We start from the raw sequence: 27,495 nt of genomic DNA on the forward strand, positions 1-27,495 counted from the left end.
GATTTACAAGATGACCATAGCTTGCTTCAAGCCGACAGTCTCCGTGGGATCGACCCTTACTCACGTAAGGTTTATTACTTGGACGACCCAGTGTACTTGCTGGTTAGTTGTGCGGTGTTGTGATAAAGAGTTGAGATTACAATTGTGCGTACCAAGTTGTTGGCGCCATTGATGATCACAATTTCGTGCACCAAGTTTTTGGCGCCGTTGCCGGGGATTGTCCGAGTGTGGACAACTGACGGTTCATCTTGTTGCTTAGATTAGGTAATTTTACTTTTTATTTTCGAAATTTTTTTTTAAAATACAAAAAAAATTTATTTATTTTGTTCTTCAGAGTTTTTAAGAATGAATTCTAGAGTTTCATGATGATCTGTTGAAGTCTGGCTGGCTGTGAAGCCATGTCTAATCTTATTGGACCGAGATTTTAACTTATCATCACAAGAGCTTGTTGATTTCTATCAATTTTGTTGTTGTTAGTAATGATCTACTAAAGCTTGGCTGGCCATTGGCCATGTCTAGTGTTTTGGACCGGAGCTTTCATTGAAAGCTTGGCTGGCTAGTAAGCCATGTCTAATTCCTGGACCGGAGTCTTAGACTAGTATTGCAATGATTCCTGGAACACTTATTAAAAATTTTGAATCCCTTTATTTTCTTTTCCACTCAATTTTCGAAAAATCACAAAAAAAAAATTTATAAAACCATAAAAATCAAAAATATTTTATGTTTCTTGTTTGAGTCTAATATCAATTTTTAAGTTTGGTGTCTTGCATGCATTGTTTATTTGATCTTAGTTGCATTCTTTTTATTAGTGTTTCTCATCATTTAAAATTCAAAAAATTTTCAAAATTATGTCTTTTCAAGTTAATAACACAGAAAATTAAAGATTTAGAATATTCAGCAGAGGAATTACACAGAAAAAGTTGGGCGTTCAAAACGCCCAGTGAAGAAGGAAAACAGGCGTTTAACGCCTAAAAAGGTAGCATTTTGGGCGTTAAACGCCAGAATGGATGCCATTCTAGGCGTTTAACGCCAGGAGGACACTAGAGGGAAGATTTTGTTTTTAATTCAAATCTTTTCCAAATCTTCATAATTTTTCAAAATCAAATATTTTTCAAATCATATCTTTTCAAAATCAATTTCTTTCCATTTTATATTTTTTTTACTATTTTCGAAAATTCTTGCTACAATTAATAATTTAATTCAAAATTTCTAGTTATTACTTGCCTATTAAGAAAGGATCAAAAGTTTTAATTCTAGAATCATATCTTCTAATTTCTTGTTAGTCAAGTAATCAACTTTAATTTTAAAACTTTCTTTTTTAATTTGATTTTCAATCATATCTTCTCAATCATATCTTTTCAATCATATTTTTTTCAAAATTAATTTTCAATCATATCTTTTTAATTTCTAGTTTCAAAATCTTTTTCAAAATCACTTAATTTCTTTCCCAATCTTAATTTTCGAAAATATCAATCAAATTTTCAAATTTCTTTTTATTATTTTAAAAATCTTTTTACTTTAATTTCGAAAATTCTTCCCCTCTTCTCACATCCTTCTATTTAAGGGACTAACACTCCTCCTCAAGGTGCAATTCGAACTCTATCCTTCTTGATAAGTTCGAATTCTCTTCTATCTACCTTCTCCTTCTATTCTTTTTTCCTCTGACACCTCAATGAATCTCTATACTGTAACATAGAGGATTCCATACTTTCTTGTTCTCTTCTCTTTCATATGAGCAAGAGCAAAGACAAAGGCATCCTTGTTAAAGCTGATCCTGAACCTGAAAGGACCTTGAAGAGAAAGCTAAGAGAAGCTAAAGCACAACTCTCTCTAGAGGGCCTAACAGAGCTCTTCAAGGAGGAAGAAGCAATGGCAGCCAAAAACAACAATGCCAACAATGTAAGGAAGGTGCTTGGTGACTTTACTGCACCTACTCCTGACTTCTATGGGAGAAGCATCTCAATCTCTGTTATTGGAGCAAACAACTTTGAGCTTAAGTTTCAATTAGTTTCTCTAATGCAACAGAATTGCAAGTTTCATGGACTTCCATTGGAAGATCCTCATCAGTTCTTAGCTGAATTCTTGCAAATCTGTGATACTGTCAAAACCAATGGGGTTGATCCTGAAGTCTACAGACTTATGCTCTTCCCTTTTGCTGTAAGAGACAGAGCTAGAACATGGTTGGATTCACAACCTAAAGAAAGCCTGAACTCTTGGGAAAAGCTAGTCAATGCCTTCTTGGCAAAGTTCTTTCCACCTCAAAAATTGAGCAAGCTTAAAGTGGAAGTCCAAACCTTCAGACAGAAGGAAGGTGAATCCCTCTATGAAGCTTGGAAAAGATACAAGTAATTGATCAGAAGGTGTCCTTCTGAGATGCTTTCAGAATGGAGCATCATAGGTATCTTCTATAATGGTCTGTCTGAACTGTCCAAGATGTCATTGGACAGCTCTGCTGGAGGATCTCTTCATCTAAAGAAGACGCCTGCAGAAGCTCAGAAACTCATTGAGATGGTTGCAAGTAACCAATTCATGTACACTTCTGAAAGGAACCCTGTGAATAATGGGACAAATCAGAAGAAATGAGTTCTTGAGATTGATACTCTGAATGCCATACTGGCTCAGAATAAAATATTGACTCAGCAAGTCAATATGATTTCTCAAAGTCTATCTGGAATGCAAGCAGCAACAGGCAGTACCAAGGAAGCTTCATCTGAAGAAGAAGCTTATGATCCTGAGAACCCAGCAATGGAAGAGGTGAATTACATGGGAGAACCCTATGAAAACACCTATAATCCTTCATGGAAAAATCATCAAAACCTCTCATGGAAGGATCAATAGAGGCCTCAACAAGGCTTCAACAACAATAATGGTGGAAGAAATAGGTTTAACAATAGCAAGCCCTTTCCATCATCTTCTCAGCAACAGACAGAGAATTCTAAGCAGAGCCACTCTGACTTAGCAACTGTAGTCTCTGATCTAATTAAAACCACTCAAAGTTTCATGACTAAAACAAGGTCCTCCATTAGAAATTTGGAGGCATAAGTGGGTCAGCTGAGCAAAAAAGTTACTGAACTCCCTCCTAGTACTCTTCCAAGCAATACAGAAGAGAATCCAAAAGGAGAGTGCAAGGCCATCAACATACCCCACACAACCGAACCTGGAGAGGAGGAAGAGGCAGTGATCTCCATTGAGGAAGACCTCAATGGACGTCCACTGGCCTCCAAGGAGTTTCCCAATGAGGAACCATGGGAATATGAGGCTCACACTGAGACCATAGAGATTCCATTGAATTTACTTCTGCCATTCATGAGCTCTGATGAGTATTCTTCCTCTGAAGAGGATGAAGACGATACTGAAGAGAAAGTTGCTAAGTACCTTGGAGCAATCATAAAGCTAAATGCCAAGTTATTTAGTAATGAGACTTGGGAGGATGAACCCCCCTTGCTCATCAAAGAACTGAATGACTTGACTAGGCAAAAATTACCTCTGAAGAGACAAGATCCTGGAAAGTTCTCAATACCTTGTACCATAGGCACAATGACCTTTGAGAAGGCTCTGTGTGACCTAGGGTCAAGCATAAACCTCATGCATCTCTCTGTAATGGAGAAACTGAAAATTTTTTAGGTACAAGCTGCAAGAATCTCACTAGAGATGGCAGACAATTCAAAGAAACAAGCTTATGGACTTGTAGAGGATGTCTTGGTAAAGGTTGAAGACCACTACATCCCTGCTGATTTCATAATCCTAAAGACTGGGAAGTGTGTGGATGAATCCATCATCCTTGGCAGACCCTTCCTAGCCACAGCAAAAGCTGTGATTGATGTTGACAGAGGAGAACTGATCATTCAAGTGACTGAAGACTCCCTTGTGTTTAAAGCTCAAGGATATCCCTCTGTAACCATGGAGAGGAAGCATGAAGAGCTTTTCTCAATACAGAGACAAACAGAGCCCCCACAGTCAAACTCTAAGTTTGGTGTTGGGAGGCCACAAACAAACTCTAAGTTTGGTGTTGAACCCCCACATTTAAACTCTAAGTTTGGTGTTGAGAGGTTCCAACATTGCTCTGAACATCTGTGAGGCTCCATGAGAGCCCACTATCAAGCTATTGACATTAAAGAAGCGCTTGTTGGGAGGCAACCTAATCTTTAATTATCTATGTTAAATTTCTATTTTCTTTCATTATTTTATGTTTTCTGTAGGTTGATGATCATGTGAAGTCACAAAAACAATTGAAAAAGCAAAAATAGAATGAAAAACAGAATGAAAAACATAATGAAAAACAGCACACCCTGGAGGAGAAACTTCTTGGCGTTTAAACGCCAGTGAGGGTAGCAGAATGGGCGTTAAACGCCCAGTCTGGCACCATTCTGGGCGTTTAATGCCAGAAATGGGCAAGAAGCTGGCGTTAAACGCCAGAAATGGGCAGCAGCCTGGCGTTTAACGCCAGGATTGGCAGAAAGGGGCATTTTTGCACGCCACTTGGTGCAGGGATGAGATATCCTTGACACCTCAGGATCTGTGGACCCCACAGGATCCCCACCTACCCCACCTCTCTCTCTCTCCTTCACCCATTCACCAATCACCTCAATACCTCTTCCCCAAAAACCCCTCACCTATCAAATCCCACCATTCTCTTCAACACTCACATCCATCCTTCATAAACCCCCACCTACCTCACCATTCAAATTCAAACCACTTTCCTACCCAAACCCACCCCTAATGACCGAACCATACCCCCCTCTCCACTCCTATATAAACCCATCTTCACTCCTTCATTTTCACACAACATACACACTACTTCACCCCCTTGGCCGAAACACTAAGCCCCCCCCATCTCCTCTATTTCTTCTTCTTTTACTCTCTTCTTTCTTCTTTTGCTCGAAGACGAGCAAACCTTTTAAGTTTGGTGTGGTAAAAGCATTGCTTTTTGTTTTTCCATAACCATTTATGGCACCTAAGGCCGGAGAAACCTCTAGAAAGAAGAAAGGGAAGGCAAAAGCTTCCACCTTCGAGTCATGGGAGACGGAGAGATTTCTCTCAAGGGTGCATCAAGACCACTTCTATGAAGTTGTGGCCAAGAAGAAGGTGATCCCCAAGGTCCCTTTCAAACTCAAAAAGGGTGAATATCCGGAGATCCGACATGAGATTCGAAGAAGAGGTTGGGAAGTTCTCACCAACCCCATTCAAGAAGTCGGAATCTTAATGGTTCAAGAGTTCTATGCCAATGCATGGATCACCAAGAACCATTATCAAAGTGTGAACCCGGACCCAAAGAATTGGCTTACAATGGTTCGGGGAAAATGCTTAGATTTTAGTCCGGAGAATGTAAGGTTGGCATTCAACTTGCCCATGATGCAAGGAGATGCACACTCCTACACTAGAAGGGTCAACTTTGATCAAAAGTTGGACCAAGTTCTCATAGACATCTGTGAAGAAGGCGCTCAATGGAAAAGAGATTCAAGAGGGAAGTCGGTTCAACTAAGAAGGCATGACCTCAAGCCTGTGGCTAGGGGATGGTTGGAGTTCATCCAACGCTCAATCATTTTCACTAGCAACCGGTCTAAAGTTACTATAGACCGAGCCATCATGATCCATAGCATCATGATTAGGGAGAAAGTAGAAGTTCATGAAGTTATATCCCAAGAACTCTACAAGGTGGCGGACAAGTCTTCTACTTTGGCAAGGTTAGCCTTCCCTCATCTCATTTGTCACCTCTGCAATTCAGCTGAAATTGACATAGAGGAAGACATCCTCATTGATGAGGATAAGCTCATCACTAAAAAAAGGATGGAGCAAACAAGAGATCCCACTCATGGACATGAGGAAATTCCTCACCATAAAATCCCTGAGATGCCTCAAGGGATGATTTTCCTCCACAAAACTATTAGGAGCAAATCAACACGTCCCTAGGAGAATTAAGTTCCAACATGGGACAACTAAGGGTGGAGCACCAAGAACATTATATCCTCCTTCATGAAATTAGAGAAGACTAAAGAGTCATGAGAGAGGAGCAACAAAGGCAAGGAAGAGACATTAAGGAGCTCAAGCACTCCATTAGATCTTCAAGAGGAAGAACAAGCCGTCATCACTAAGGTGGACCCGTTCTTTAATCTCCTTGTTCTTTATTTTCTGTTTTTCTAATTTTTTATGTTTATTTATGTTTGTGTCTTTATTACATGATCACTAGTGTCTAAGTGTCTATGCCTTAAAGCAACGAAAATGAATCCATCACCTTTCTTAAATGAAAAATGTTTTTAATTGAAAGAGAATAAGAAATACATGAATTTCGAATTTTAAAACAGTTTAATTATTTTGATGTGGTGGCAATACTTTTGTCTTTCTGAATGAATGCTTGAACAGTGCATATTTTTGATGTTGTTGATTCATGAATGTTAAAATTGTTGGCTCTTGAAAGAATGATGGAAAAGGAGAAATATTATTTGATAATCTGAAAAATCATCAAATTGGTTCTTGAAGTAAGAAAAAGCAGTGAATACAAAAAAAAAGAGAGAGAGAAAAAGCAAGCAGAAAAAGCCAATAGCCCTTTAAACTAAGGCAAGGGTAAAATTAAAAGGATCCGAGGCTTTGAGTATCAGTGGATAGGAGGGCCCACAGGAATGAAATCCTGGCCTAAGCGGCTAAACCAAGCTGTCCCTAACCATGTACTTGTGGCGTGAAGGTGTCAAGTGAAAACTTGAGATTGAGTGGTTAAAGTCGTGGTCCAAAGAAAAAAGAGTGTGCTTAAGAGCTCTGGACACCTCTAATTGGGGACTCTAGCAAAGCTGAGTCACAATCTGAAAAGGTTCACCCAGTTATGTGTTTGTAGCATTTATGTATCCGGTGGTAATACTGGAAAACAAAATGCTTAGGGTCACGGCCAAGACTCATAAAGTAGCTGTGTTCAAGAATCAACATACTTAACTAGGAGAATCAATAACACTATCTGGATTCTGAGTTCCTATAGAAGCCAATCATTCTGAACTTCAAAGGATAAAGTGAGATGCCAAAACTGTTCAGAAACAAAAAGCTAAAAGCCCCGCTCATCTAATTAATACTAATCTTCATAGATGTTTTTGGAATTCATTGTATATTCTCTTCTTTTTATCCTATTTGATTTTCAGTTGCTTGGGGACAAGCAACAATTTAAGTTTGGTGTTGTGATGAGCGGATAATTTATACGCTTTTTGGCATTGTTTTTAGTATGTTTTTAGTATATTTTAGTTAGTTTTTATTATGTTTTTATTAGTTTTTAAATAAAAATCACATTTCTGGACTTTACTATGAGTTTGTGTGTTTTTCTATGATTTCAGGTATTTTCTGGCTGAAATTGAGGGACCTGAGCAAAAATCTGATTCAGAGGCGGAAAAAGGACTGCAGATGCTGTAGGATTCTGACCTCCCTGCACTCGAAGTGGATTTTCTGGAGCTATAGAAACCCAATTGGCGCGCTCTTAATTTCGTTGGAAAGTAGACATCCTGGGCTTTCCAGCAATATATAATAGTTCATACTTTGCCTGAGATTTGATGGCCCAAACAGGAGTCCCAAGTTAGCTTAAGAATTCTGGCGTCAAAACGCCAGAACTGGCACAAAAGCTGGTGTTTAACTCCAAAAAAAAATCTCTACACATGGAAGCTTCAATGCTCAGCCCAAGCACACACCAAGTGGGCCCGGAAAAAGATTTCTGCATTAATTACTTATTTCTGTAACCCTAGGCTACTAGTTCTCTATAAATAGGACCTTTTGCTATTGTATTTTCATCTTTGAATCATACTTTGATAGACCTTTTCATGTTTGGGGGCTGGCCTCACGGCCATGCCTAGATCCTTTTGTTCTTATGTATTTTCAATGGTGGAGTTTCTACACACCATAGATTAAGGTGTGGAGCTCTGCTGTTCTTCATGAATTAATGCAATTACTACTGTTTTCTATTCAACTCAAGTCTATTTCTTCTCCAAGATATTCATTCGCACTCAAGAACATGATGAATGTGATGATTATGTAACACTCATCACCATTCTCACCTATGAACGCGTTCGTGATAACCACTTCTGTTCTACATGCAAACAAGCTTGAATGTGTATCTCTTGGGTTTCTAATCCAAGATTAGAACCTTCGTGGTATAGGCTAGAATTATTGGCGGCCATTCCTGAGATCCGGAATGTCTAAACCTTGTCTGTGGTATTCTGAGTAGGATCTGGGAAGGAATGACTGTGACGAGCTTCAAACTCGCGAGTGTTGGGCGTGTGACAAACGCAAAAGGATCAATGGATCCTATTCCAACATGATCGAGATCCGACAGATGATTAGCCGTGTGGTGACAGCGTGCGTAGAACAATTTCACTTAGAGGACGGGAAGTAGCCATTAACAACAGTGATGCCCAACATAAAGCTTGCCATGGAAGGGAGTATGAATGATTGGAAGAATGCATTGGGAAAGCAGAGGTTCAGGAGGAACAAAGCATCTTCATACGCTTATGTTTTATTCATCTTTTAATTATCGATCCTCCATAACCATTTGAATCCGCCTGACTGAGATTTACAAGATGACCATAGCTTGCTTCAAGCCGACAGTCTCCATGGGATCGACCCTTACTCACGTAAGGTTTATTACTTGGACGACCCAGTGCACTTGCTGGTTAGTTGTGCGGAGTTGTGATAAAGAGTTGAGATTACAATTGTACGTACCAAGTTGTTGGCGCCATTGATAATCACAATTTCGTGCACCAACCATGTAAGAGATTCAATGTGTAGCCAAGGATTACATCAACGACGAACAAGTTAGCCAAGTCGTGGCCGCCAACAAACGGCAGCCCTCATACAACCAAGACCGGCACCACGGGAGCAGAGAAGGACAAAAGGAACACGCCAGGGACGGCGGTCCGAGCAAGGCACCCAGACCGTTTCCTCGTGTCGGGAAGTTCACCAATTACACTCCCCTTACCGCACCAATCATGGAAGTTTATCAACAAATCACCGAAAAGGGGATCTTGTCGAAGCCCCGACCACTAAAGGAACGAACATGGAGAAACCGAAGCCTCTACTGTGACTATCACAAGGGCTACGGGCACAAGACGCAGGATTGCTTCGACCTGAAGGACGCACTGGAATAAGCGATCAGGGATGGAAAGCTAGCTGAATTCTCCCATCTCATTAGAGAGCCGAGACGACAGAATCGCGACCAGGACGGCGAAGACAGGACACGGGCAGCAAAGCGACGCCAAGAATCAGAGGACGACGACCGAGGCCTCACGATAGTGAACGTGGTAACAGCTAGGAATGCAGCACCTAGGTCAAAGTCGGCACACAGGAAAGACGCCAAAGTTTTGGCAGTTTCCTCGTCCTCTGCACGAAGCACGAGGAAGCACCCGTTCATTTCATTCGGCCCGGAGGATCAATGGTTCGACAAAGTCGGAGAAAGCCCTCCCATGGTCATAACGGTTAGAGTAGGAACCGGTCTCATCTAGCGAATCCTTGTAGATACGGGGGCAGACTCGAACATCATTTTTCGTAATGTGTTTGACACTTTAGGCCTAAGGGACGCCGACCTACAGACTCACCAGCATGGCGTCGTAGGGCTCGGTGACTATTTCATCAAGCCAGATGGCATAATCACCCTGCTGACCTCATTGGGACAAGGCCAGGGGAGAAGAATGATAATGGCGGAGTTTGTGATCCTACGAGACTCCACCGCCTACAACATCATCCTGGGGAGAAAGACCATCAACGACCTAGGAAGAGTCATCAGCACAAGGATGTTGGTAATGAAGTTCATAACTGAAGAGGGATCAGTAGGATCTGTGAGGGGAGACCTGGAAATGGCAGTCGCTTGCGACAACGCCAGTCTCTCGTTAAGAAAGAAATCTAGGGAAGCATCGGGGGTATTTCTCGCCGACTTGGATGCCAGAATTGACGACAAGCCCAGGCTCGAACCAGAAGGGGACCTGGAAAAGTTTAGGGTCGGGAACACGGAGGACAAGTTCACGTTCGTGAATAGGAACCTCCCCCATGAATTAAAAGAACCCTTGATGGAAATGATCAGAGCCAATGGCGATTTGTTTGCCTGGACACCTGCCAATATGCCAGGGATAGACTCCAGACTCATGTCACACCGCCTAGCCATCAGGGCGGAAGCCAAACCGGTGGCTCAAAGGAGAAGAAAAATGTCTCAGGAAAGGGCAGAGGAAGTGGCCAGACAAACGGCCAGCCTCCATGAAGCAGGGTTTATCCGGGAACTGGACTATTCTACCTGGTTGTCAAATGTGGTCCTGGTAAAAAAGCACAATGGGAGATGGAGGATGTGTGTAGACTACTTTGATCTCAACAAAGCATGTCCCAAGGACTGCTATCCCCTCCCCAACATTGATGCACTCGTTGACGCGGCCGCGGGGTACCGGTATCTGAGCTTCATGGATGCCTACTCCAACTACAATTAAATACCGATGCACCGGCCAGATGAGGATAAAACGGCGTTCATAACGCCAGGAGGGACCTACTGCTACAAGGTGATGCCTTTTGGCCTGAAAAACGTGGAGGCGACGTACCAGAGGCTGATGAACAAAATATTCAGCGATCTTATCGGCAAAACGGTGGAAGTCTACGTGGACGATATCCTTGCGAAGACCGCCCGACCTGATGACCTCCTAAGCGACCTGGAGAATGTGTTCACATCCCTCCGACAACACGGCATGAGGCTCAACCCGCTTAAGTGCGCCTTTGCCATGGAGGCCGGAAAGTTCCTAGGGTTCATGATAACCCAAAGGGGAGTGGAAGCCAACCCCGAAAAGTGCCAAGCGATACTCCAGATGAGGAGTCTGGGTTGCATCAAAGACGTTCAGCGGCTGGCGGGAAGGCTCACCGCGTTGTCCCGATTCCTCGGTGCATCGGCAGCAAAGGCCCTACCCTTCTTCAACCTGATGAAGAAGGGAATAGCGTTTGAATGGACTCCTGCGTGCGAGGAAGCATTCAACCACTTCAAATAAATCCTAGCAGCACCCCCTGTGCTCGGGAAGCCCAGAGCCGGAGAACCACTCTACCTATACCTAGCCATAACAGAAGCAGTGCTTGCAGCGGTGCTGGTGCGAGAAGAGGGGAAGGCTCAGCAACCGATCTACTTCATGAGTAGAGCGCTGTAAGGGGCAGAACTTAGGTACAGCAAGCTGGAGAAACTGGCACTAGCGCTCTTGATCTCTTTCCGCAGACTACGACAATACTTCCAGGGTCACCAGGTGGTCGTGAGAACGGACCAGGGGATCCGTCAGGTGCTCCAAAAACCTGATTTGGCGGGGAGGATGATGACCTGGGCCATCGAGCTGTCCCAATACGACCTGAACTACGAACCCCGACACGCGATTAAGGCACAAGCAATGACGGACTTCCTAGTGGAAGTAACCGGAACCGAGGATACGGGCACACGGTGGAAGCTCCATATGGACGGAGCTTCCAACCAGACGTCCGGGGGTACCGGGATCATCCTAAAAAGCCCAGCCGGAGTTATTTACGAACAATCGGTTAAGTTCGAGTTTCCCGTATCAAACAACCAAGCAGAATACGAAGTCCTTCTAGGAGGCTTGGTTCTAGCTCGGGAAGTCGGGGCCACAAGGTTGGAAGTATGCAGCGACTCGCAGGTCGTCACCGCGCAAGTAAATAGAAGCTACCAAGCCAGAGACTCGATGCTGCAAAAATACTTGGAAAGGGTCAAAGAGCTGAGCAATCAATTTGAGGAGGTCACGGTCCAACACGTCCCAAGGGAAAGGAACACACGAGCAGACCTTCTATCCAAGCTGGCAAGCACGAAACCTGGAACCGGAAACTGCTCCCTCATTCAAGGCATCACGAAAGAACCCGCAGTCGCTCTACACCTGACCAAGATGAGCCCCTCTTGGATGGACCCCATCACCGATTTCTTGAAAAACGACAAACTCCCTGGGGATGGGAAGGAAGCCAAAGCGTTGAGAAGGGAGGCTGCCAAGTACACGGTCATACAGGACCAGCTATTCAAAAAGGGACTCAGCCAACCTTTGCTGAAGTGCCTACACCCTGACCAGACGGACTACGTGCTCAGAGAAGTCCATGAGGGATGCTGCGGCCACCATATCGGGGGCAAAGCCCTAGCAAGGAAGCTCATCCGAGCTGGATATTACTGGCCGTCAATGATGAATGACTCCAGAGAATTCGTGAAAAAATGCACCAAGTGTCAACAGAACGCCAGCTTCCATAGGGCGCCAGCATATCCTCATCCAATTGTAGAAAGTTCATGTGAAGGCAGGTGATAACTCGGTTCGGCATCCCGAAAATCGTCATTTCGGATAATGGGACACAATTCACCGACAAGAAGTTTGCAGAGTTTCTCACCGGCCTGGGGATAAAACAGAAATTCTCGTCGGTTGAACATCCCCAGACAAATGGACAAGTGGAGTCCGTAAACAAAGTCATCCTGCTAGGCCTCAAGAAGCGTTTAGATAGCAAAAAAGACGCATGGGCCGACGAGCTTGCCTCGGTCCTCTGGTCCTACCGAACAACCGAGCAAAGCTCTACAGGGAAAACCCCCTTTCGCCTAACATACGGGGTCGACGCGGTGATACCTGTGGAGATTGGCAAACTGAGCCCGCGACTACTTCTGACAGGAGTAGAAGAAGCGATGGAGAAAGACCTGGTGGACGAGGCCAGAGAGATGGCCCACTTGTCGGAGGTAGCACTGAAACAAAGAATAGCCCTACGTTACAATACCAAGGTCCTCAGAAGGGAGTTTAAGGAAAGAGACCTCGTCCTGCGACGAAACAACGTCGGGCTACCAACCCCAGGAAAAGGAAAGCTGGCGACAAACTGGGAAGGTCCCTACAGAATCAGAGAAGTGCTTGGCAAAGGCGCCTACAAACTGGAGAGACTCGACGGCAAAGAAATCTCGAGAACATGGAATGCAGGTAACCTGAGGAGATTCTATTCGTAGCTTGGGTACACCGGTTAAGCGGCCTGACGAGCTAGATAACCTTTTAATTTCCAACGATTTACTTTTATTAAGTGCCTACCATGTCCATAAACTTGTTTAGCTGAAGATTAATGTTTACTTGTCTGAATTCTCCCATCTACTATTCCCCAATATGTATCCCACACCATCGCGTTCTTCAACGGCAACCCGGGACTGATCACCCTGGGAGCCAATCGAATCATAGCCATAACAAACGGCCACGATAATAAGACCAAGACGGTTTCAACCAAGTTACCAACACAAACGGCAAAACGGACACAAGCAATAAGTCCACACCGAAAAAACGGTAACAAAACAAAACAAAATGCTACTAAACAGCAAGATAAAGGCGATAATTATAAGCCGACCAGGCGACCACTAAAGTATAACAAAAGTTAACGGTCTCAACAAGTGTTCTACAAATCCATATAAAAAACGCAAGTTACAAGAGTTCACTTTCGGGGCATGTCAACAATCTTGCCATCCTGAATTGTTTTGAAGACCCCAATAGCCGACGTGTCGAACTCTGGGACCACGATCTTCACCTGGGCCTTGAGAGCCTCTTCGGTCATAAAGATCGCATTCTTTCCCTGCTCCCTGACCGCCCTATGTTTCCTTTTCAGCTCTTCGACCTCAGCTCGCGCAGCCTCAGCCGACGAGACGGCCGCGTCATGCTCCTTCTCCATAGCGACCACCCAACCATGCGCGGCGTTAAGCTGGCTCTCTAAAGTCATCTCCCGCTCGGTTAAATGGGAGACGGTGGCATCAGAGACCTTCATTTTTTTCTCAAAGGACGCAGCCTTCTCCTTGGCATCCTTGCGCCCCTTCTCTGCTGCGGCCAGTTGTTCCTGAAGCTTTTCGACCTGGACCTTGAATTCGTTGTTGGCCTGGGCAGCAGTATCGAGCTTCCTTCGCAACGCCTGCATGCCCGACAACTCGAACTCGGCCTTCTGAACTATCACCGCTACGCAGAGAAGGGTGCGGTACATCCACCTCGCCTGCCCCGCGAGTTCGGTACTAAGAAAGTGATCCTCCATACTGGGAATCAGTTGATTATCAATAAAGGCCCCGGCATCGAAGTTCATCTCCATCACGGTGAGAGTTCCTTCCGGGCTGGAGGATGCCCTCTGCCTCTTAGGAGTAGGGACAAGCTTCAGATCATCATACTCTCGATGGGTAGAGGACGACTGCCCAATACCGGCCGTCTCCTCGGGAATAGGAGAAGCTTGCATCCCAGCAGAGTTTTTGTCGGACATCTCGGTGTCCCGAGGCGAAGGTACAGGATCCTCCTTCTCTTCGGTAGGGCCTTCCGGCTTCCCGGCAACCTTCTCGTCAGCCTTCTCCTCGTCGCTATCCTCCAAGAAGGTCTTAACTAAACCTTCGAGCCCGGTTACCGAAGCAAACATCTCCACTACAATAGACAAACAAATACATAAGTCGTGAAGTCGGCGATAACAAATTCAACGATAAACAACACAAAAGTACAAGACAAAACAACTCACAAATATAACTCCTGGCGACCTCTCGTTCACCCATAAGGAGGTGGGGGTTCACGTGGATCTTTCCAAAGACCGCCCACAGCACGTCGGCAATTCTCTTATTTACGGCGGACATCCCCTTATAGGTCACCTTAATGAAGGTGTTGGACCCCGCCCCGAAGCTCCAATACGTCGGGATGAGGCGTTCCCCCTCCAACGACAACCAAAAGGGATGGCGACCTTTGACGGGACGGACCTTGAAATACTTATCCTTGAACCCATGATAAGAGTCCTCGAACAAGCCAAATATCCTCCGACCCTGGGCAGATCGGAAAGACAAGAACCCTTTCCTCGCTTTCCCCTCCTTGGAAGGGTTAGTAAGGTTGAAGAAAAAGAGAAAGACGTCCACAGACACCGGTAGCTCAAGATATTCACACACCATCTCAAAACAGCGGATAGAAGCCCAACTGTTCGGATGAAGCTGCGACGGCGACACGGATATCCGACTAAGAAGCACCATCTGAAAGTCGGAAAACGGTATGCGAACGCCTACTTGGGTGAACATGGCTTTGTAAAACCAAATCCAGTCGGTACCTGGGGGGAGTGGAAATTAATCTCATACAGCCGTTCGTGGGGGGCAGGAACAAAGACGTCATAATTGGCCTCCTCGTGTGTCCCCCCACACAGATACTCGGCTTGCCGAAACTCCGTCAACTCCCCCTCGTCCATCTGATTTGGCGAGTCCTTCACATCCTTAGTCACCCAGGCGTAGGGGTCGTAATTCGCGGCGGAAGGAGAAGCTCGGGAAACGATGCGAGGCATACCTACAGTGGGGGTACCACTCCTTTAGTCTATGAGATCGGGAGTCCAGAAAAAGCCCAGAAACTATGTTCATTCTATTCAACAGTTAAGATCAAGTGTGGCTAAAAGTTATCTATCATGCAAGCTACCTAAAAACCTATCCTGGAATGGTACCCCTCCCCTAACGCATCTACTTGGCGCTAAAAAGTCATCTACCAACAAAAATCAAACAAAACAACAAGAACACGAAGCAAATACAAGCAACAAACATACAACAATGAAGCAGAAAAGAGAAAGGATCAAAGATTACCTGAATTGGTTGCGAAAACTGAGAAGGAAGAAGGAAAAGTGTACGAGGATGCTAGAACGACACTCTGAGATTTTCTGAGTAAGGAAGAGGGAGATAGTAGGAGCAAGAGTGGGAAGGAAAAAATCAAAGCAAAACTGTTTAAAACTGCCACCCAGGAAGCGCGAAAGACCCGGGGGCAAAATAGTCTTTGCATACAAGGTTTTCCAGCCCATTATGAGCATTAAATACCCCGCGTGAAGAACGAGGCGACAAGCGGTCGTTCCAGCAACGAACAGACACGCGCGCAAGAGGCACGTCCTCTCCACGGACAGCCGACCTGGCGACAACGCACGAAAGGAGAGATGACACGCCACCAACGATCCTCACGGTCGTTGCCGGCGCGTCGGAGGCACTGTTACGGCCTGGCCCAAACTGAATGTGGGCCGACCCGACCCGGGCACCACCCGACTCGGACGGTTAGGAACAAAGCGCCCGATCGCCGACCCGGACACGCGTCTCTGACAGCTTCGCTACAGTTGTGAAAGGGACGTTTCGAAGAAGGTGGGCCTGCCCTTGCAGGGCCCACCTCTGACACGGTATAAATGGGGAAGGACCTACCCTTCCCCCAAGGTACGTCACATACCACTCATTCTTTACTCGCCTGCACACTTCACTGACTTGAGCGTCGGAGTGTCTTTGCAGGTGACATCCCCCTCTACATTCGAAGAGCTCGGGACCTTGCCTACCCTTAGCCCAAAGACGTTCGGCCAGACGACTTCCCCTCCTCTGATCAGGAAATCAACCCAACCCGCCTGGTATCCGACCTACCGAACACAATTCAATTAGTGTAAACATACATTTATTCAACTAAATAAGATTATAATATGATATAGACATATTCATTTAAATTTAATATAAGAAATAATGTTTTTAAAAGAAAAAATAAGAGTAAAAGAGAAAAGAAAAGAAGAAAGAAATAAAGAAGAATAATAAGATGAAAAAATATAAAATTAAAGAAAATATTTCTATACTTTATTAAAATAAAAAAATTTATGTGTCATTATTAAAAAATTTTGGTATTATTTTTTTGATAAATTCTATATCATTTAAAAATTTTTCTCATTTTTTATCTCATCTTCTATTTTTTATTTATTTATATTTATTTCATTTTTTTATATTTTTTTGTTTTATTCTTTTTTTTTAAACATAAAACAAAAAATTATAGAAATTAAATAAAAAAATAACTATAATAATATATGAAAAAGAAGATAAAAAAAAAAACAAAAATAAAATATAGAAACAGTAACATTAATAGAAGAAGAAGGAGGCATACGATAAAATACGAAATAAAAAAACACGGCTTGATTTTGAGCGCACATTGCGTGGGTAAGTTTTGTTAGATTTGAGTCAATTTGATTGAATTTAATTGCCAAAAGATTTAGATGTGTGGGGGGGGTACTGTATAATTATTCACTCTGAAGCAGCCGAAGCAGCCGGAGCGACAATTCCAAACAAAAATCACGGAAACGCCGTTGTTGGATCCAGCAAAGGAGAGCCTTGCAAGTTAACTAACACACGCAGGGTGATATCGATCCAATCTCCGCCGCCACCAATCCCCCACTTGGTCGCAGAGTACCACTACCATCCTTTATCACCTGTCATGGACCAACACCACTCCCACTACGTCCACCACCACCACCACAGCCACCATGATCACAACAACGACGACAATAACACCAACCACACTAGGTACGCCCCTCCCCCTCCTCATCACAACCACAGCCACCTCCCTCCGCCGCCCCCTCCGCCACCCTCCCTCCCCCCTCCGCCAGCCCCTCCTCCCCAAGCACAACCCCTCCGCTATCGCACCATCCGCACACCTCCTCCTCCGCCTCCTTATGCCCCCAATAACAACCATCCGCCATCCCATCAAAACCAATTCCCCCAATTCAATTCCCCTAACTACCCTAATCGCCCCTTCCAAGAAGAACACCCAATCTCCAACAACCACAATCAGCCATTTTCCCTATCCCCCAGGATTTCCAGCCGAATCCTCCCGGGCGATCCTTTCCCCCGCCGCAATTTTCCTCGTTTCGACACTGAAACACGCTGGAACCCTAACCCTGGCCGTAGGATCGCTCCCGACTGTCTCCTTCCGAGGAATTATACACCCGTTGATATCGACAGTGAATTGCGCCAACACCGTGAAGGGGTCTCGCTGCCGCCCTCGGCATATCCGGCCGAAAAGATTCGATACGATCCCGATCGCTCCAGGTTGAGACTTGAGTATGAGTATGAGGGTAACCCTAGGAAGGATGAGGAGTTTGGTTGCGGCAGCGGTAATGATGCTAATTACCACAATTACCACCGCCGCGGCGTTGGGGATTTGCCACCCAGACACGACTTGCCCAACGGAGGCTTCGGCAGGGCGCCACCGGCGATGCCAAGGGAGATTAATATTGATTTGAAACCCGGGGGGTATGTTCGCGGGTATAGTGCGGAATTCGAGGATGAGATTCCCAAGGTTGGAAGAAGAGATGGGCATGGCGAAGGCAAGAGGTGGTTGAATGAGAGGAGGGGACCTAAGGAGTTGCCTGATTCACGGTTCGAATTGGGGACCGGCGAGATTGGTTTTGCTAAGAATGTTGATGATTTCCGCGTTGGGACACGTGAGGAATATGGATGGGAATCGGGTAGGTATAGTGGCAGAGGGAACAGCAGGGAGTTTGGTCATGAATTATGGCGACCTTCTCTAAAGAAACAGGTTCAAAAGAAGAGTGCTCTTCTTAGGATCCAGAATGCAAAACCAAGTTATAGGAATCGTGAGATTGAACAATTACGGAATGCTGGTTATTCTGCTGAGTCTAACACTAATGTTTTCAGGGGCAAGGAGCAGTGTGGGCATGTAGGTTATGGGATGAAACAAGAAGAAAGGGAAGGAAGTCCTGTGGAGCTTGATATCTCTTTTGAATCAAATTCCCTGGTTGCGAAGGCTATTGTGACCACTTCGACTTCGACTGTTGTTAATGATACAAATATGAATTCTGTCTCTGATGCTGATTTAACTCCCTCAGAAAAGAGAAAAAAGGTTTCAGTATCCGATAGTGATTGTTCTGGTTTGGAAGCTGCAAAAGTATCTAGGGATGTTGTAACTTTGAATAGCTCATCCTGCAAAGTGAATGACTGCTCTGGATCTGTGAATGATTTAAGCTTACAGAATAATGTTGTTAATCCTTGTTCTCAACCTTGCACCCGCGAGACTGATAGTGTGAAAAATGAGGTTGCAGGTGGAAGTACCAAAATTCACTCTGGTAAATCCTCCCCAAGGGTTGTAAAGAAGAAAAAAGTTGTCAAGAGAGTAGTGAAGAAAGTTGTTGGAAATCCAAAATCTACAATGTCAAATTCACGATCAGCAAATAAGGTTCATGGATGTGTGCAACCTGATCGAGTCATACCTAGTTCTTCATCTGTCTCTGTTCCCAACAAAGTTGAACCTTGTCTTGAGCAGAAAAGCATCACTGTAGACAAGATGTCAATGCCTGGCCATAGTTCATACAATTTATCAAAGGATCGGAATCAATTGCTTGAAGATAGAAATGGAGATCTAACCCTGCTGAGTTTGGGGCCACATTCCAGGTCACGAGAATGTGAAACTGATGAAGATTCAGATACTCAGAAAGGAGCCGCCAGGTTTGAAAGTGGTCTTGACATTCCAAATTCTCAATCTTGTGCTTCTACTGGTCAAGCTAAAAAGATTGATTATGAGTGTTTAGATGCAAATAATTCTGTCCATGACTTGCGTAGAATGCCAGATACTAACATGGTTCCTGAATTATTAAATGGAAGTACTTCCAAAATCAATGATGTGGGTTGTGATATTAAACAGCTATGTCAGAATCAAGAGTTTCAATCACGTGAGAATTATTCAAATGTAAGATGTCCACAGAATGGGTTTGTTATAGATGTAGTAGATGACAGCGTTCTTAGTTCAGCTGACAATATTGGTAACTCAGATCGCACTAATACATATAACTCTGCTAGTAGCGTTTATGGCCTAATTTCTGGTGATCTTACAGGATCTAAAGAGAAGCTTACAGTTACTGAATGTGGTCTTACTGGTGAATCTGGTTTTGGACATATGGTCCCTACTATTATCACCAAGTATGCTATTTTGGAAGAAAATCCAGACGTGATCAACCCTGCATCAAGCAGCGCAATGTCTGCCCCTTCAAATTCAGGAAAAATTAGGATTCACGCTGGTACAGATTGCATACAAAATGCTATTGCTCTGACGCAGGGTTCTTATAGTGGACCGGTCAATTTAGATGATGGTACCTCTGTTCAGTGTTCTGACATCACTAATGATGCTGTGAAGGATGTTTCCCCCTGTTACGCTGCCATATCTTCTGAGAATTGTTGCACGGAAGAGCCATTTTCAAGTTCTAATCTTTCTGTTGGATTTGGTGAAGGGGATACAAACAATATGAAAAAGAGAAAAGCTAGGACTCATTCAAAGTTTTTGCACTCAAAGATGGAGGGAATTTCTCCAAAACCTGTAAATTCAGTTAGCCATGCAAATGATTGGGATACTGCCTCAAGTGTGAAGGTGAAGGATGCATGTTGTTCAGAAGTTTTGGATCAATCTGTTCAAAGCTTAGATTCTAACCTGGAATCGTGCTTGGATGGGATCGTTACTTTACATGGGAAAAAGGAGCTTTCAGAGGCTGAGCTTTGTGTTAGAGATAATGAGATTGATGATGCAAATTATCTTTCACTATTATCTAAAGGGATCAAAGTCACGACTACCTCTGAGTTGAGTGATGCAGTTGTGGTATCCAAATCTTGTGCGGATTTTCCTGTTTCTTTCAGTGATAAACAAGCGCCCGAAAAAGAAGTTGAATTGTCAAGCATGGATGTTCTGTTTAGTGCACAATCATTGTCATGTTCAGAGGATAGTAGGAAATTGTCTGACAATTTTGTTGGAGGTTCTTGTGACGCTAGATATGCAAATAATGAAACCATGAGTTCTGACCATTTTGAATTAAAGAACTCAGATTTTGCATCTCATTCACTTCGTGAGGACTTGGACATTCAGTTCCCATTGTTGGATGGTGAATGCAAAGAAAATGGCACTCAAATGCAAACTGACATTTTTACGTCTGGATTTAATAAGGGAGATATGAAGGACAGTTTAATTCATCAACAGAGCATTGTGTCCCATCCTTCCGATGGTGATTTGGAGGAGGATGCACCTGAAGCACCATCAGATGTGTGTTCTCAAGGGATATCGGAAGCACCTGAGAGAGGGAATTTAAATTGTACATCAATCCAAGATGAAAACAATTGTGGGGATATATCTGCAGTTGAACATGGTTCTGATTTGCCTACTTGTACTTCACCAATACAGCATACTAATAAGATTATGAAGTCAGCTAATGCAACTGGGCATAGTAACCCAGTTGAGAGGAATCTAATGCGACAATCATCCCAAGTCAACTCCAAGGTTTCAAATAATGGTCCAGTTTCTTATTTTTCAGAAAATGGGAGCAAAAATACCCTTGGAGGTGCCATGCCAAAAACTCAAAAGGGTCGTTCGTTCATCATTTCAAAGTCGAATACAAAGACATCTGCCTCTTCAACCCATCTCTCAAATCCTCGAACTTGGCGACGTTCCGGTAATAATTCTCAAGGTTCTTTACCTGGAAACAAGCTTTCGCCAGGAAAATTTCTTCCCAAAAGGCAAATTCTAGATAGGAAAGGAAACTTTCAGAATACCTCTTACATTCGTAAAGGTAACAGTCTTGTAAGACAGCCTACTACAGTTTCTTTTACTCAGATCTCTTCTGTAAATAAGTCACCTTTGAGCTTAGATGAATTATCAAAGAGTACCAGATCTGGGAGCAGGATTGATGTGTCAGATCAACTGACCTTGAAAACAGGAGTAGCAGAGGTCCCTCAGCAGAGTCAGAGAAAACCTTCACTATCCATTGGCACATTATCAGAGGAAAATATATCTTCCCCATTGGTAGAACCTCCTTCCAGTGGTTGCTGTGAAAATGCATCAGATCCTAGAAAACTGATAGATATCAATGATACACCAAACTCTTCCAAAGATGATTCAAATCAGTATGAAACTCCTGATAATCAAAGTAGTCCACTGAGTAAGCTGGAGAACCAAGTTGAAGCAAATGATGGACACATTTCTTCTTTCAGCACCAGGAGAATTGTATATACAAAGCCCAAAACAAATCAGTTGGTAGCGACTTCAAATTCTCGTGATGAGAAGTCCCAAACAGCCTTCTCCGAAGGCTACTACAAGAGGTGCAAAAATCAGTTAGTTAGGAATATGAACCAGACTGTTGCAGTGCCGAATGCCACTCTAGATTCTGATGCTCAGGGGTCTTGTAAGGTGCTTTGCAACAGAAAGTTTAGTAAGAGGCAGTTACATAAAGGTATAGGTGGAGAACTTATTATTTTGCCTAATTTATCTCCATATAATTTTTGCTCTTTTGAATCTCATACCATCGTTGAGAAATATATAACTTTCGGCTTGGGGCTGCAGTAGATGCATATCATGTATTCAGTTGAATACTGTTTGCTGTTTAAAATATAATAATTTAAAAGTACACTGAACTGCTTGCTATATGCATCTATCCATTAGTTTATACCTGCTAGAAATGTGTCCCTTGTTTTACAAGAATTCTGTTTGTGTTCATCTCTTCTTTTATATGCTTTATATATGAATGCATAAATGGCATTTTCTTTCAATATCAGCTTCACAATTTTCTATACGATGTCCTGAGCCTAACTTTTAGAGCTTTTTATTTTATTTCGTTGTTTGCTTGTGTTTATGTTATATCTCTGCATGTCTTGAGTCTATTTGTTTGAGCTTATGGTGGAGTGATTTCTCCATTCCCAGCCCTTGCTTTGACTCACTGTTGGCTGAGGAATTTTGAGCTGTTGGTGCTATTCCATATATTAGTTTTATTTCCCGTTATTCATGGTTAGAGCTGAGTCTTAACTTTATCCTTTTCAGTTGCTGGGAGGTCATTCAAATCTTTAAGAGCCTCATTAGTCTGGACATTATGTGGCAAAAAGTCACCTAAAAATGGCCATAATTCATGGCATTCTCAAAAGGTTTTGCCTCAGTTATTTCCATGGAAAAGACCAACATATTTAAGAAGCGTCGTTCATAATTCTGCTTCATGTTCCAATAGTAGCTTCTTATCAGCAATTAGGTACTCAGCATTTGATACTCCTTCCTTTATGTTTGCTTTGTTTCTCCTGCTTTGGGTTGTGTGCAACCAGCAGCCCAAAATTGCAAACTTTTGATTTCTGTTTTATTTTAGTAAGAAATTGCTTCATTTCAGAAAGATGGATACTGTTTACACTAGGTCAACCCGTGGGTTTTCTCTTTGGAAATCCAAGGTATTAAGTGTTGGTGGGTCTAGTTTAAAATGGTCCAAATCCATTGAGAAGAACTCAAAGCAAGCTAATGAGGTTAGTTTGGCTTTTGGTATATTTTACTTTATGCAAATAGATCTTTCTTAGTCAGTGAATTTAAGAGTTTCTCATCATCATTTTAGGAGGCCACACTTGCTGTTGCTGCAGTAGAGAGGAAAAAGAGAGAGCAAAAAGGTGCAGCTTGCGTTGGTTCCCATGCAAATAGTAGGAAACATTCTTTCCATGAGAGTTTGTCATATCATAAAGCTGCAGACTATTTGTTTAACGTGCTATTAAAGCTTATTTATGCTCTGTTCTATTTATCTTTGTTTTCCTTACTGGCTGAAAGTAATGGGTTGATTTTGTAGAACGTATATTCCGTATTGGTTCAGTTCGCTACAAAATGGATCCTTCCAGGCGCACACTTCAGAGGATTTCAGGTGGTCAGGATTTCTGTGAGAACCATTTTACTTGAACCTTGTGTGTCCTTTCATACTTTTCAGTCCACCAAAAACATGATACGCCCCTAGGCTGAATGAAGCATTTGCAGGGATATTTATAGGTCGCTTATTATATTTGTACAAACTAAAATCATTTTTTAATGAAATATAATGATCGAAGCTATTAATGATGAAGACTAAAAGCACAAAAAAAGAAAGAGAGAAGTGGCAAGAGAGATTAAAATCAAAATGACCTATATTTATAGGGACCAAGAATCATATTTAAGCTGTCTGGCTTTTGTTGAAGCCATGAATGATGAAAACCGTAATTTGGAAATACGGTGCCTCAGACTGCTGAAGGACAAATTGTGGTATGGCAGTTTTCAAGATTCTTCTAAGCACAATGAAAAAACATTGTGGGATAGATTAAGAACTGAATGAAAGGATGATGGATGCTCCTTAGAACAAACAATTTAATTGCATCAGCTAAGCAATGCTTGCTAGTTTCTTTTCAACTTCAATAATGAATAGCCTTTGAAATAGCGTTATAGGTGAGGCATGTCTAAAGGACTCTGACCTATTTCCTCTCCCAAAGATGTGTTCCCTAGTTGAACATTTGCAGTGAATTACCTGTTAGCATTATGACTCACTTTGATTAACTTAATGTCTATACTATAGAAGTGGAGCCTTGGAGCAATGGTTGAGTTATCTCTGGGTGACCTTAAGGTTACGGGTTCAATCCATGTAAACAGCCACTGATGTAATTATCAGGTTAGGCTGTGTACATTATACCCTTTGGGTACGACTCTTTTCTGGACCCTCCGTTAACGCGGGATGCTTGTGCACTGGGCTACCCTTTTTTATTTTAATGTCTATATGATGATGGTAAAGGTGCAGAAAGAAAATCCAAACATATAAGTCTTGATGCCTTGTGACTTGTTGGTCATGGGTTCAAAATTTGGAATTACTCACCCCATCTGTTGTCACGGCTGTGTACATATGCCCTGCCTGTATATCGTTAGGTTGGAGCTTGTGGATGCATAAATTCTTGAAATGTTGTCAATTTTTTTATTGCTTATCTTATATAAAATACTCCACACCATTTAGTTTGTTTGTAGTTGATTTCCTGTTTATGCCAGGTGAGGTGTGGAATCATTAAGCTTTCTTTTGTTTCCAATATGGGATTGACCATTATGAATGTTCTTCCATTTCTGTTCAGCTTCCCATTCTTTTGTCATTATATTCTGTGGATAAGTCTGCTGTTTTTCTCTAGCAGTTAATAGATCCTATTACTTGGTCTTACAATGTTTCACTTACAATTCTTTTTGTAGATGATGAATCCCTGTTGTCTGCCACTACTGATTCGGGCTTGGCTGTGAAAAGAGCTTACATTCCTAGGAGATTGGTGATTGGAAATGATGAGTATGTTACCTCTTCTTATGCACTGGCTTTTATACCTATAGTATTTTGAATTTCGTCAGTGTTGGTTGTCTTCGCTTAAAAGCAGCCAAAGGGAAAATATTTGTATAATGCCAAGTCCTGCAGTGTTATTGATCTTGCTATACTGAATCAATTTTCACAGATATGTCCGAATTGGAAATGGTAATCAGCTTATCAGAGACCCAAAAAAACGAACTCGAAAATTGGCAAATGAAAAAGTTAGATGGAGCTTGCATACTGCCAGGCAACGGTTGGCTCGAAAGCAGAAGTATTGTCAGTTTTTTACTAGATTTGGGAAATGTAACAAGGAGGGTGGGAAATGCCCTTATGTTCATGATCCCTCAAAAATTGCTGTCTGTACTAAGTTCCTGAATGGTTTATGTTCTACTCCCAACTGCAAATTGACTCATAAGGTTTTGTTATAGCAGCAGGTCCAAGAAATTGAATGTTATCTACTGCATTTACTCCTGTGTCTAAACTGAGGTTAATCACTTGTGCAGGTTATACCAGAGAGAATGCCAGATTGTTCTTATTTTCTGCAAGGTTATTAGAAAGTAATATTTGATATAATTCGTCTTTTTCCTTCCAAAGGAAGTTATAATTCTGACGACTTTCATGGCAGGCTTATGCACAAACCGAAATTGCCCATATAGACATGTCAATGTGAACCCTAAGGCTTCTGTTTGTGAAGGATTTCTCAAGGGTTATTGTGCTGATGGGAATGAGGTATTAACCAACATAATTAATTTTGTTTTCTGGATAATATTGAATATTTAATTTGTTCCTCATTTTGCTAGAATTTCCATTTCTTTGCGTATGAATTTCCATTTCAACTAGCAGAATCTGGATATGATCCGGTGGTTCATTGTATTTATGTAGGTTATAGGCCATATAGGGTTCTAATGTCAACTTGGGTTCATTGAGTAGAATTTCATATTTGACTAGTCAGTTGCAGCCTGTTGCACTGTTTGTGTTGGATTGGTAATCCTAATGGAGTAATACTGCTAAGTGTAATTTTGTTTATTTAATTATAATCTTTTCTGTACTCTAGGCTCTGCTGACTGTTCTTCGAAAAATTTGTGTGCATAAATGACCGGAGACTAATACTCGCTTGCTCATGTATGATCAGTGTAGGAAGAAGCACAGCTATATCTGTCCTACTTTTGAAGCAACGGGCACCTGTACGAAAGGAACCAGATGCAAGCTTCATCATCCCGAAAAACAAAAGGGAAAGAAAAGGAAGAGATCTGGAGATCAGAATAATAGTAACAGCAGAGGGCGTTACTTTGCTTCTGTTCCGATTGATGTTTCTGAAGCTGGAATCGTAGTTATTCCAGGGCAACGTGATCAGAGTGATGATCTTGAAGGAGAACTTACTGACTACATCAGCCTTCAGGATGACTATACAAAAACTGTTGGTCAATCATTAGCGCTAACATTGTGCGACAGCGATTCCTTGAACTTGCAGTTGGAAGATTATGAAGTAAATGTCAAACCAACTCTTTTAATGAAATCAAAAGGCACGCCGCGATCTTCTCGGTCCAGTGTCCTGCAAAGTTAGGCAGCAGAAGACTCGAGGCATCTGTAACTGAGGTAACTTGGGTAATGCAGAGCCTTTTTTTTGTTTCCTTCTAGAGAACAGTTTTTTTTTTTTTCCTTCCTCGTTGATTTGTACACGATCGTTTCCCCCCTCCCCTTTGTTGTTGTTACAATTTGTTATATTTATAAATTGTACAGTAACCTCTGGAGAACAGACAAATAAAATATACCCTACCGGGAGTATTTATGCAATTCCTGTGCTCCCCCCAAAGACTATTACCGCCCTTTTGACATCATTGATACACATCGATTGTCTGTCTTGGAATTGGAATATAGGGCGGCGTTACACGAGATTTCTTTAGAGGGCTGGGTCAACTGCTCAATCAAATGATATTGAGCATGTTTTTCATTTTTTCTGAGAAACAAGCGGGCTATTTCTTTGCAAAATTGTGCTCAATTTTATGTGGCAATTTTGGCAAGATCTCTTCGTTAGTTGGAGGAAGAATTCGGGCGAATCGGATTCTAAGGAGCATATAGAGAGAAAATTGGATTTGGTTAGATAATGTGTGGTTGGTAAACAAGGATTGGTTTTTTTAGCAAGGTAAGGAATGTATCATCAAATAGTCAATATGATTTTACGAGATCTAGTTTCATTCAAACGGATTTTAGGCAATTGAAAGGATCTTTTGATCAATCCAGAGATTCCATTAGGAACGAGGATTCGGAATATCATACATTGACCAATCAAAGAGATACAACTAAAAGAAAGATTGATTCTTTGTTCGGATCTTTCCTTTCTTCAAACGGAACGAACAAAGATAGAATCAGAGCGATTCCTTAAATGTCTCTGGATATTCTTCAATGTGCCGACTATTCATGGAATGTGAGAAGTAGATGAATAATCATCTGCTTTCAGAAGAAATCGAAAAATTTTTTGGAAATCCTACAAGAGCCTATTGTTTTTTTTTCTCAGAACTGCATCTGGGTTCGAATCCTACTGAGAAGTCTACTAGAGATCAGAAATTGTTGAAGAAAGAACAAGATGTTTCTTTTGTTCTTTTCGAGTGATCGAAAAGTAAATAAATAGTTGATATATTCAAG

General features: G+C 42.5%; 2 protein-coding genes across 12 annotated transcripts; both read left to right on the plus strand.

The window, feature by feature from the left end:
- Positions 1–9,019: 9,019 nt before the first annotated feature.
- On the plus strand, positions 9,020–12,946 carry LOC140180658 (uncharacterized). The gene is made up of 5 exons (XM_072221921.1): positions 9,020–9,042; positions 9,155–9,453; positions 9,529–10,268; positions 11,217–12,173; positions 12,266–12,946. Exons 1-5 carry the CDS (start codon positions 9,020–9,022, stop codon positions 12,944–12,946), a joined length of 2,700 nt encoding a protein of 899 aa, XP_072078022.1.
- Positions 12,947–16,833: 3,887 nt separating this feature from the next.
- Positions 16,834–26,646, plus strand: LOC112767467 (uncharacterized). Of its 11 annotated transcripts, none has more exons than XR_011875389.1 (10): positions 16,834–21,984; positions 22,569–22,770; positions 22,903–23,032; positions 23,119–23,200; positions 23,344–23,430; positions 24,747–24,837; positions 24,998–25,268; positions 25,356–25,409; positions 25,478–25,581; positions 25,985–26,646. XR_011875389.1 is itself a non-coding variant. In XM_025813327.3 (10 exons), the coding sequence occupies exons 1-10, from the start codon at positions 17,193–17,195 to the stop codon at positions 26,414–26,416; spliced, it is 6,234 nt and encodes a 2,077-aa protein (XP_025669112.1). In that variant the 5' UTR covers positions 16,834–17,192; the 3' UTR covers positions 26,417–26,646. The 11 variants fall into 11 exon arrangements, 7 of the variants coding, with proteins under 7 accessions (XP_025669112.1, XP_025669113.1, XP_072079121.1 ...); XR_011875390.1 differs by having other exon boundaries at positions 23,344–23,415; XR_011875391.1 differs by having other exon boundaries at positions 23,119–23,170; positions 23,344–23,415.
- The last annotated feature ends 849 nt before the right edge of the window (positions 26,647–27,495 follow it).

Source organism: Arachis hypogaea, chromosome 17 (genome assembly GCF_003086295.3).
Source record: "Arachis hypogaea cultivar Tifrunner chromosome 17, arahy.Tifrunner.gnm2.J5K5, whole genome shotgun sequence".
NCBI classification, from domain to species: domain Eukaryota; kingdom Viridiplantae; phylum Streptophyta; class Magnoliopsida; order Fabales; family Fabaceae; genus Arachis; species Arachis hypogaea.

What these genes read in the sequence shown, in the direction of transcription:
- LOC140180658 (XM_072221921.1), top strand. Translation starts at nt 9,020, where the DNA reads ATGGAGAAACCGAAGCCTCTACT. An exon ending in AACGGTTAGAGTAGGAACCG is followed by an intron (nt 9,454 to 9,528) that starts GTCTCATCTAGC and finishes TTGACACTTTAG; the next exon opens with GCCTAAGGGACGCCGACCTA. An exon ending in TGAATGACTCCAGAGAATTC is followed by an intron (nt 12,174 to 12,265) that starts GTGAAAAAATGC and finishes ATGTGAAGGCAG; the next exon opens with GTGATAACTCGGTTCGGCAT.
- LOC112767467 (XM_025813327.3), top strand. Translation starts at nt 17,193, where the DNA reads ATGGACCAACACCACTCCCACTACGTCCACCACCACCACCACAGCCAC. An exon ending in TAAGAGGCAGTTACATAAAG is followed by an intron (nt 21,985 to 22,568) that starts GTATAGGTGGAG and finishes TATCCTTTTCAG; the next exon opens with TTGCTGGGAGGTCATTCAAA. An exon ending in CGTTGGTTCCCATGCAAATA is followed by an intron (nt 23,201 to 23,343) that starts GTAGGAAACATT and finishes TTGATTTTGTAG; the next exon opens with AACGTATATTCCGTATTGGT.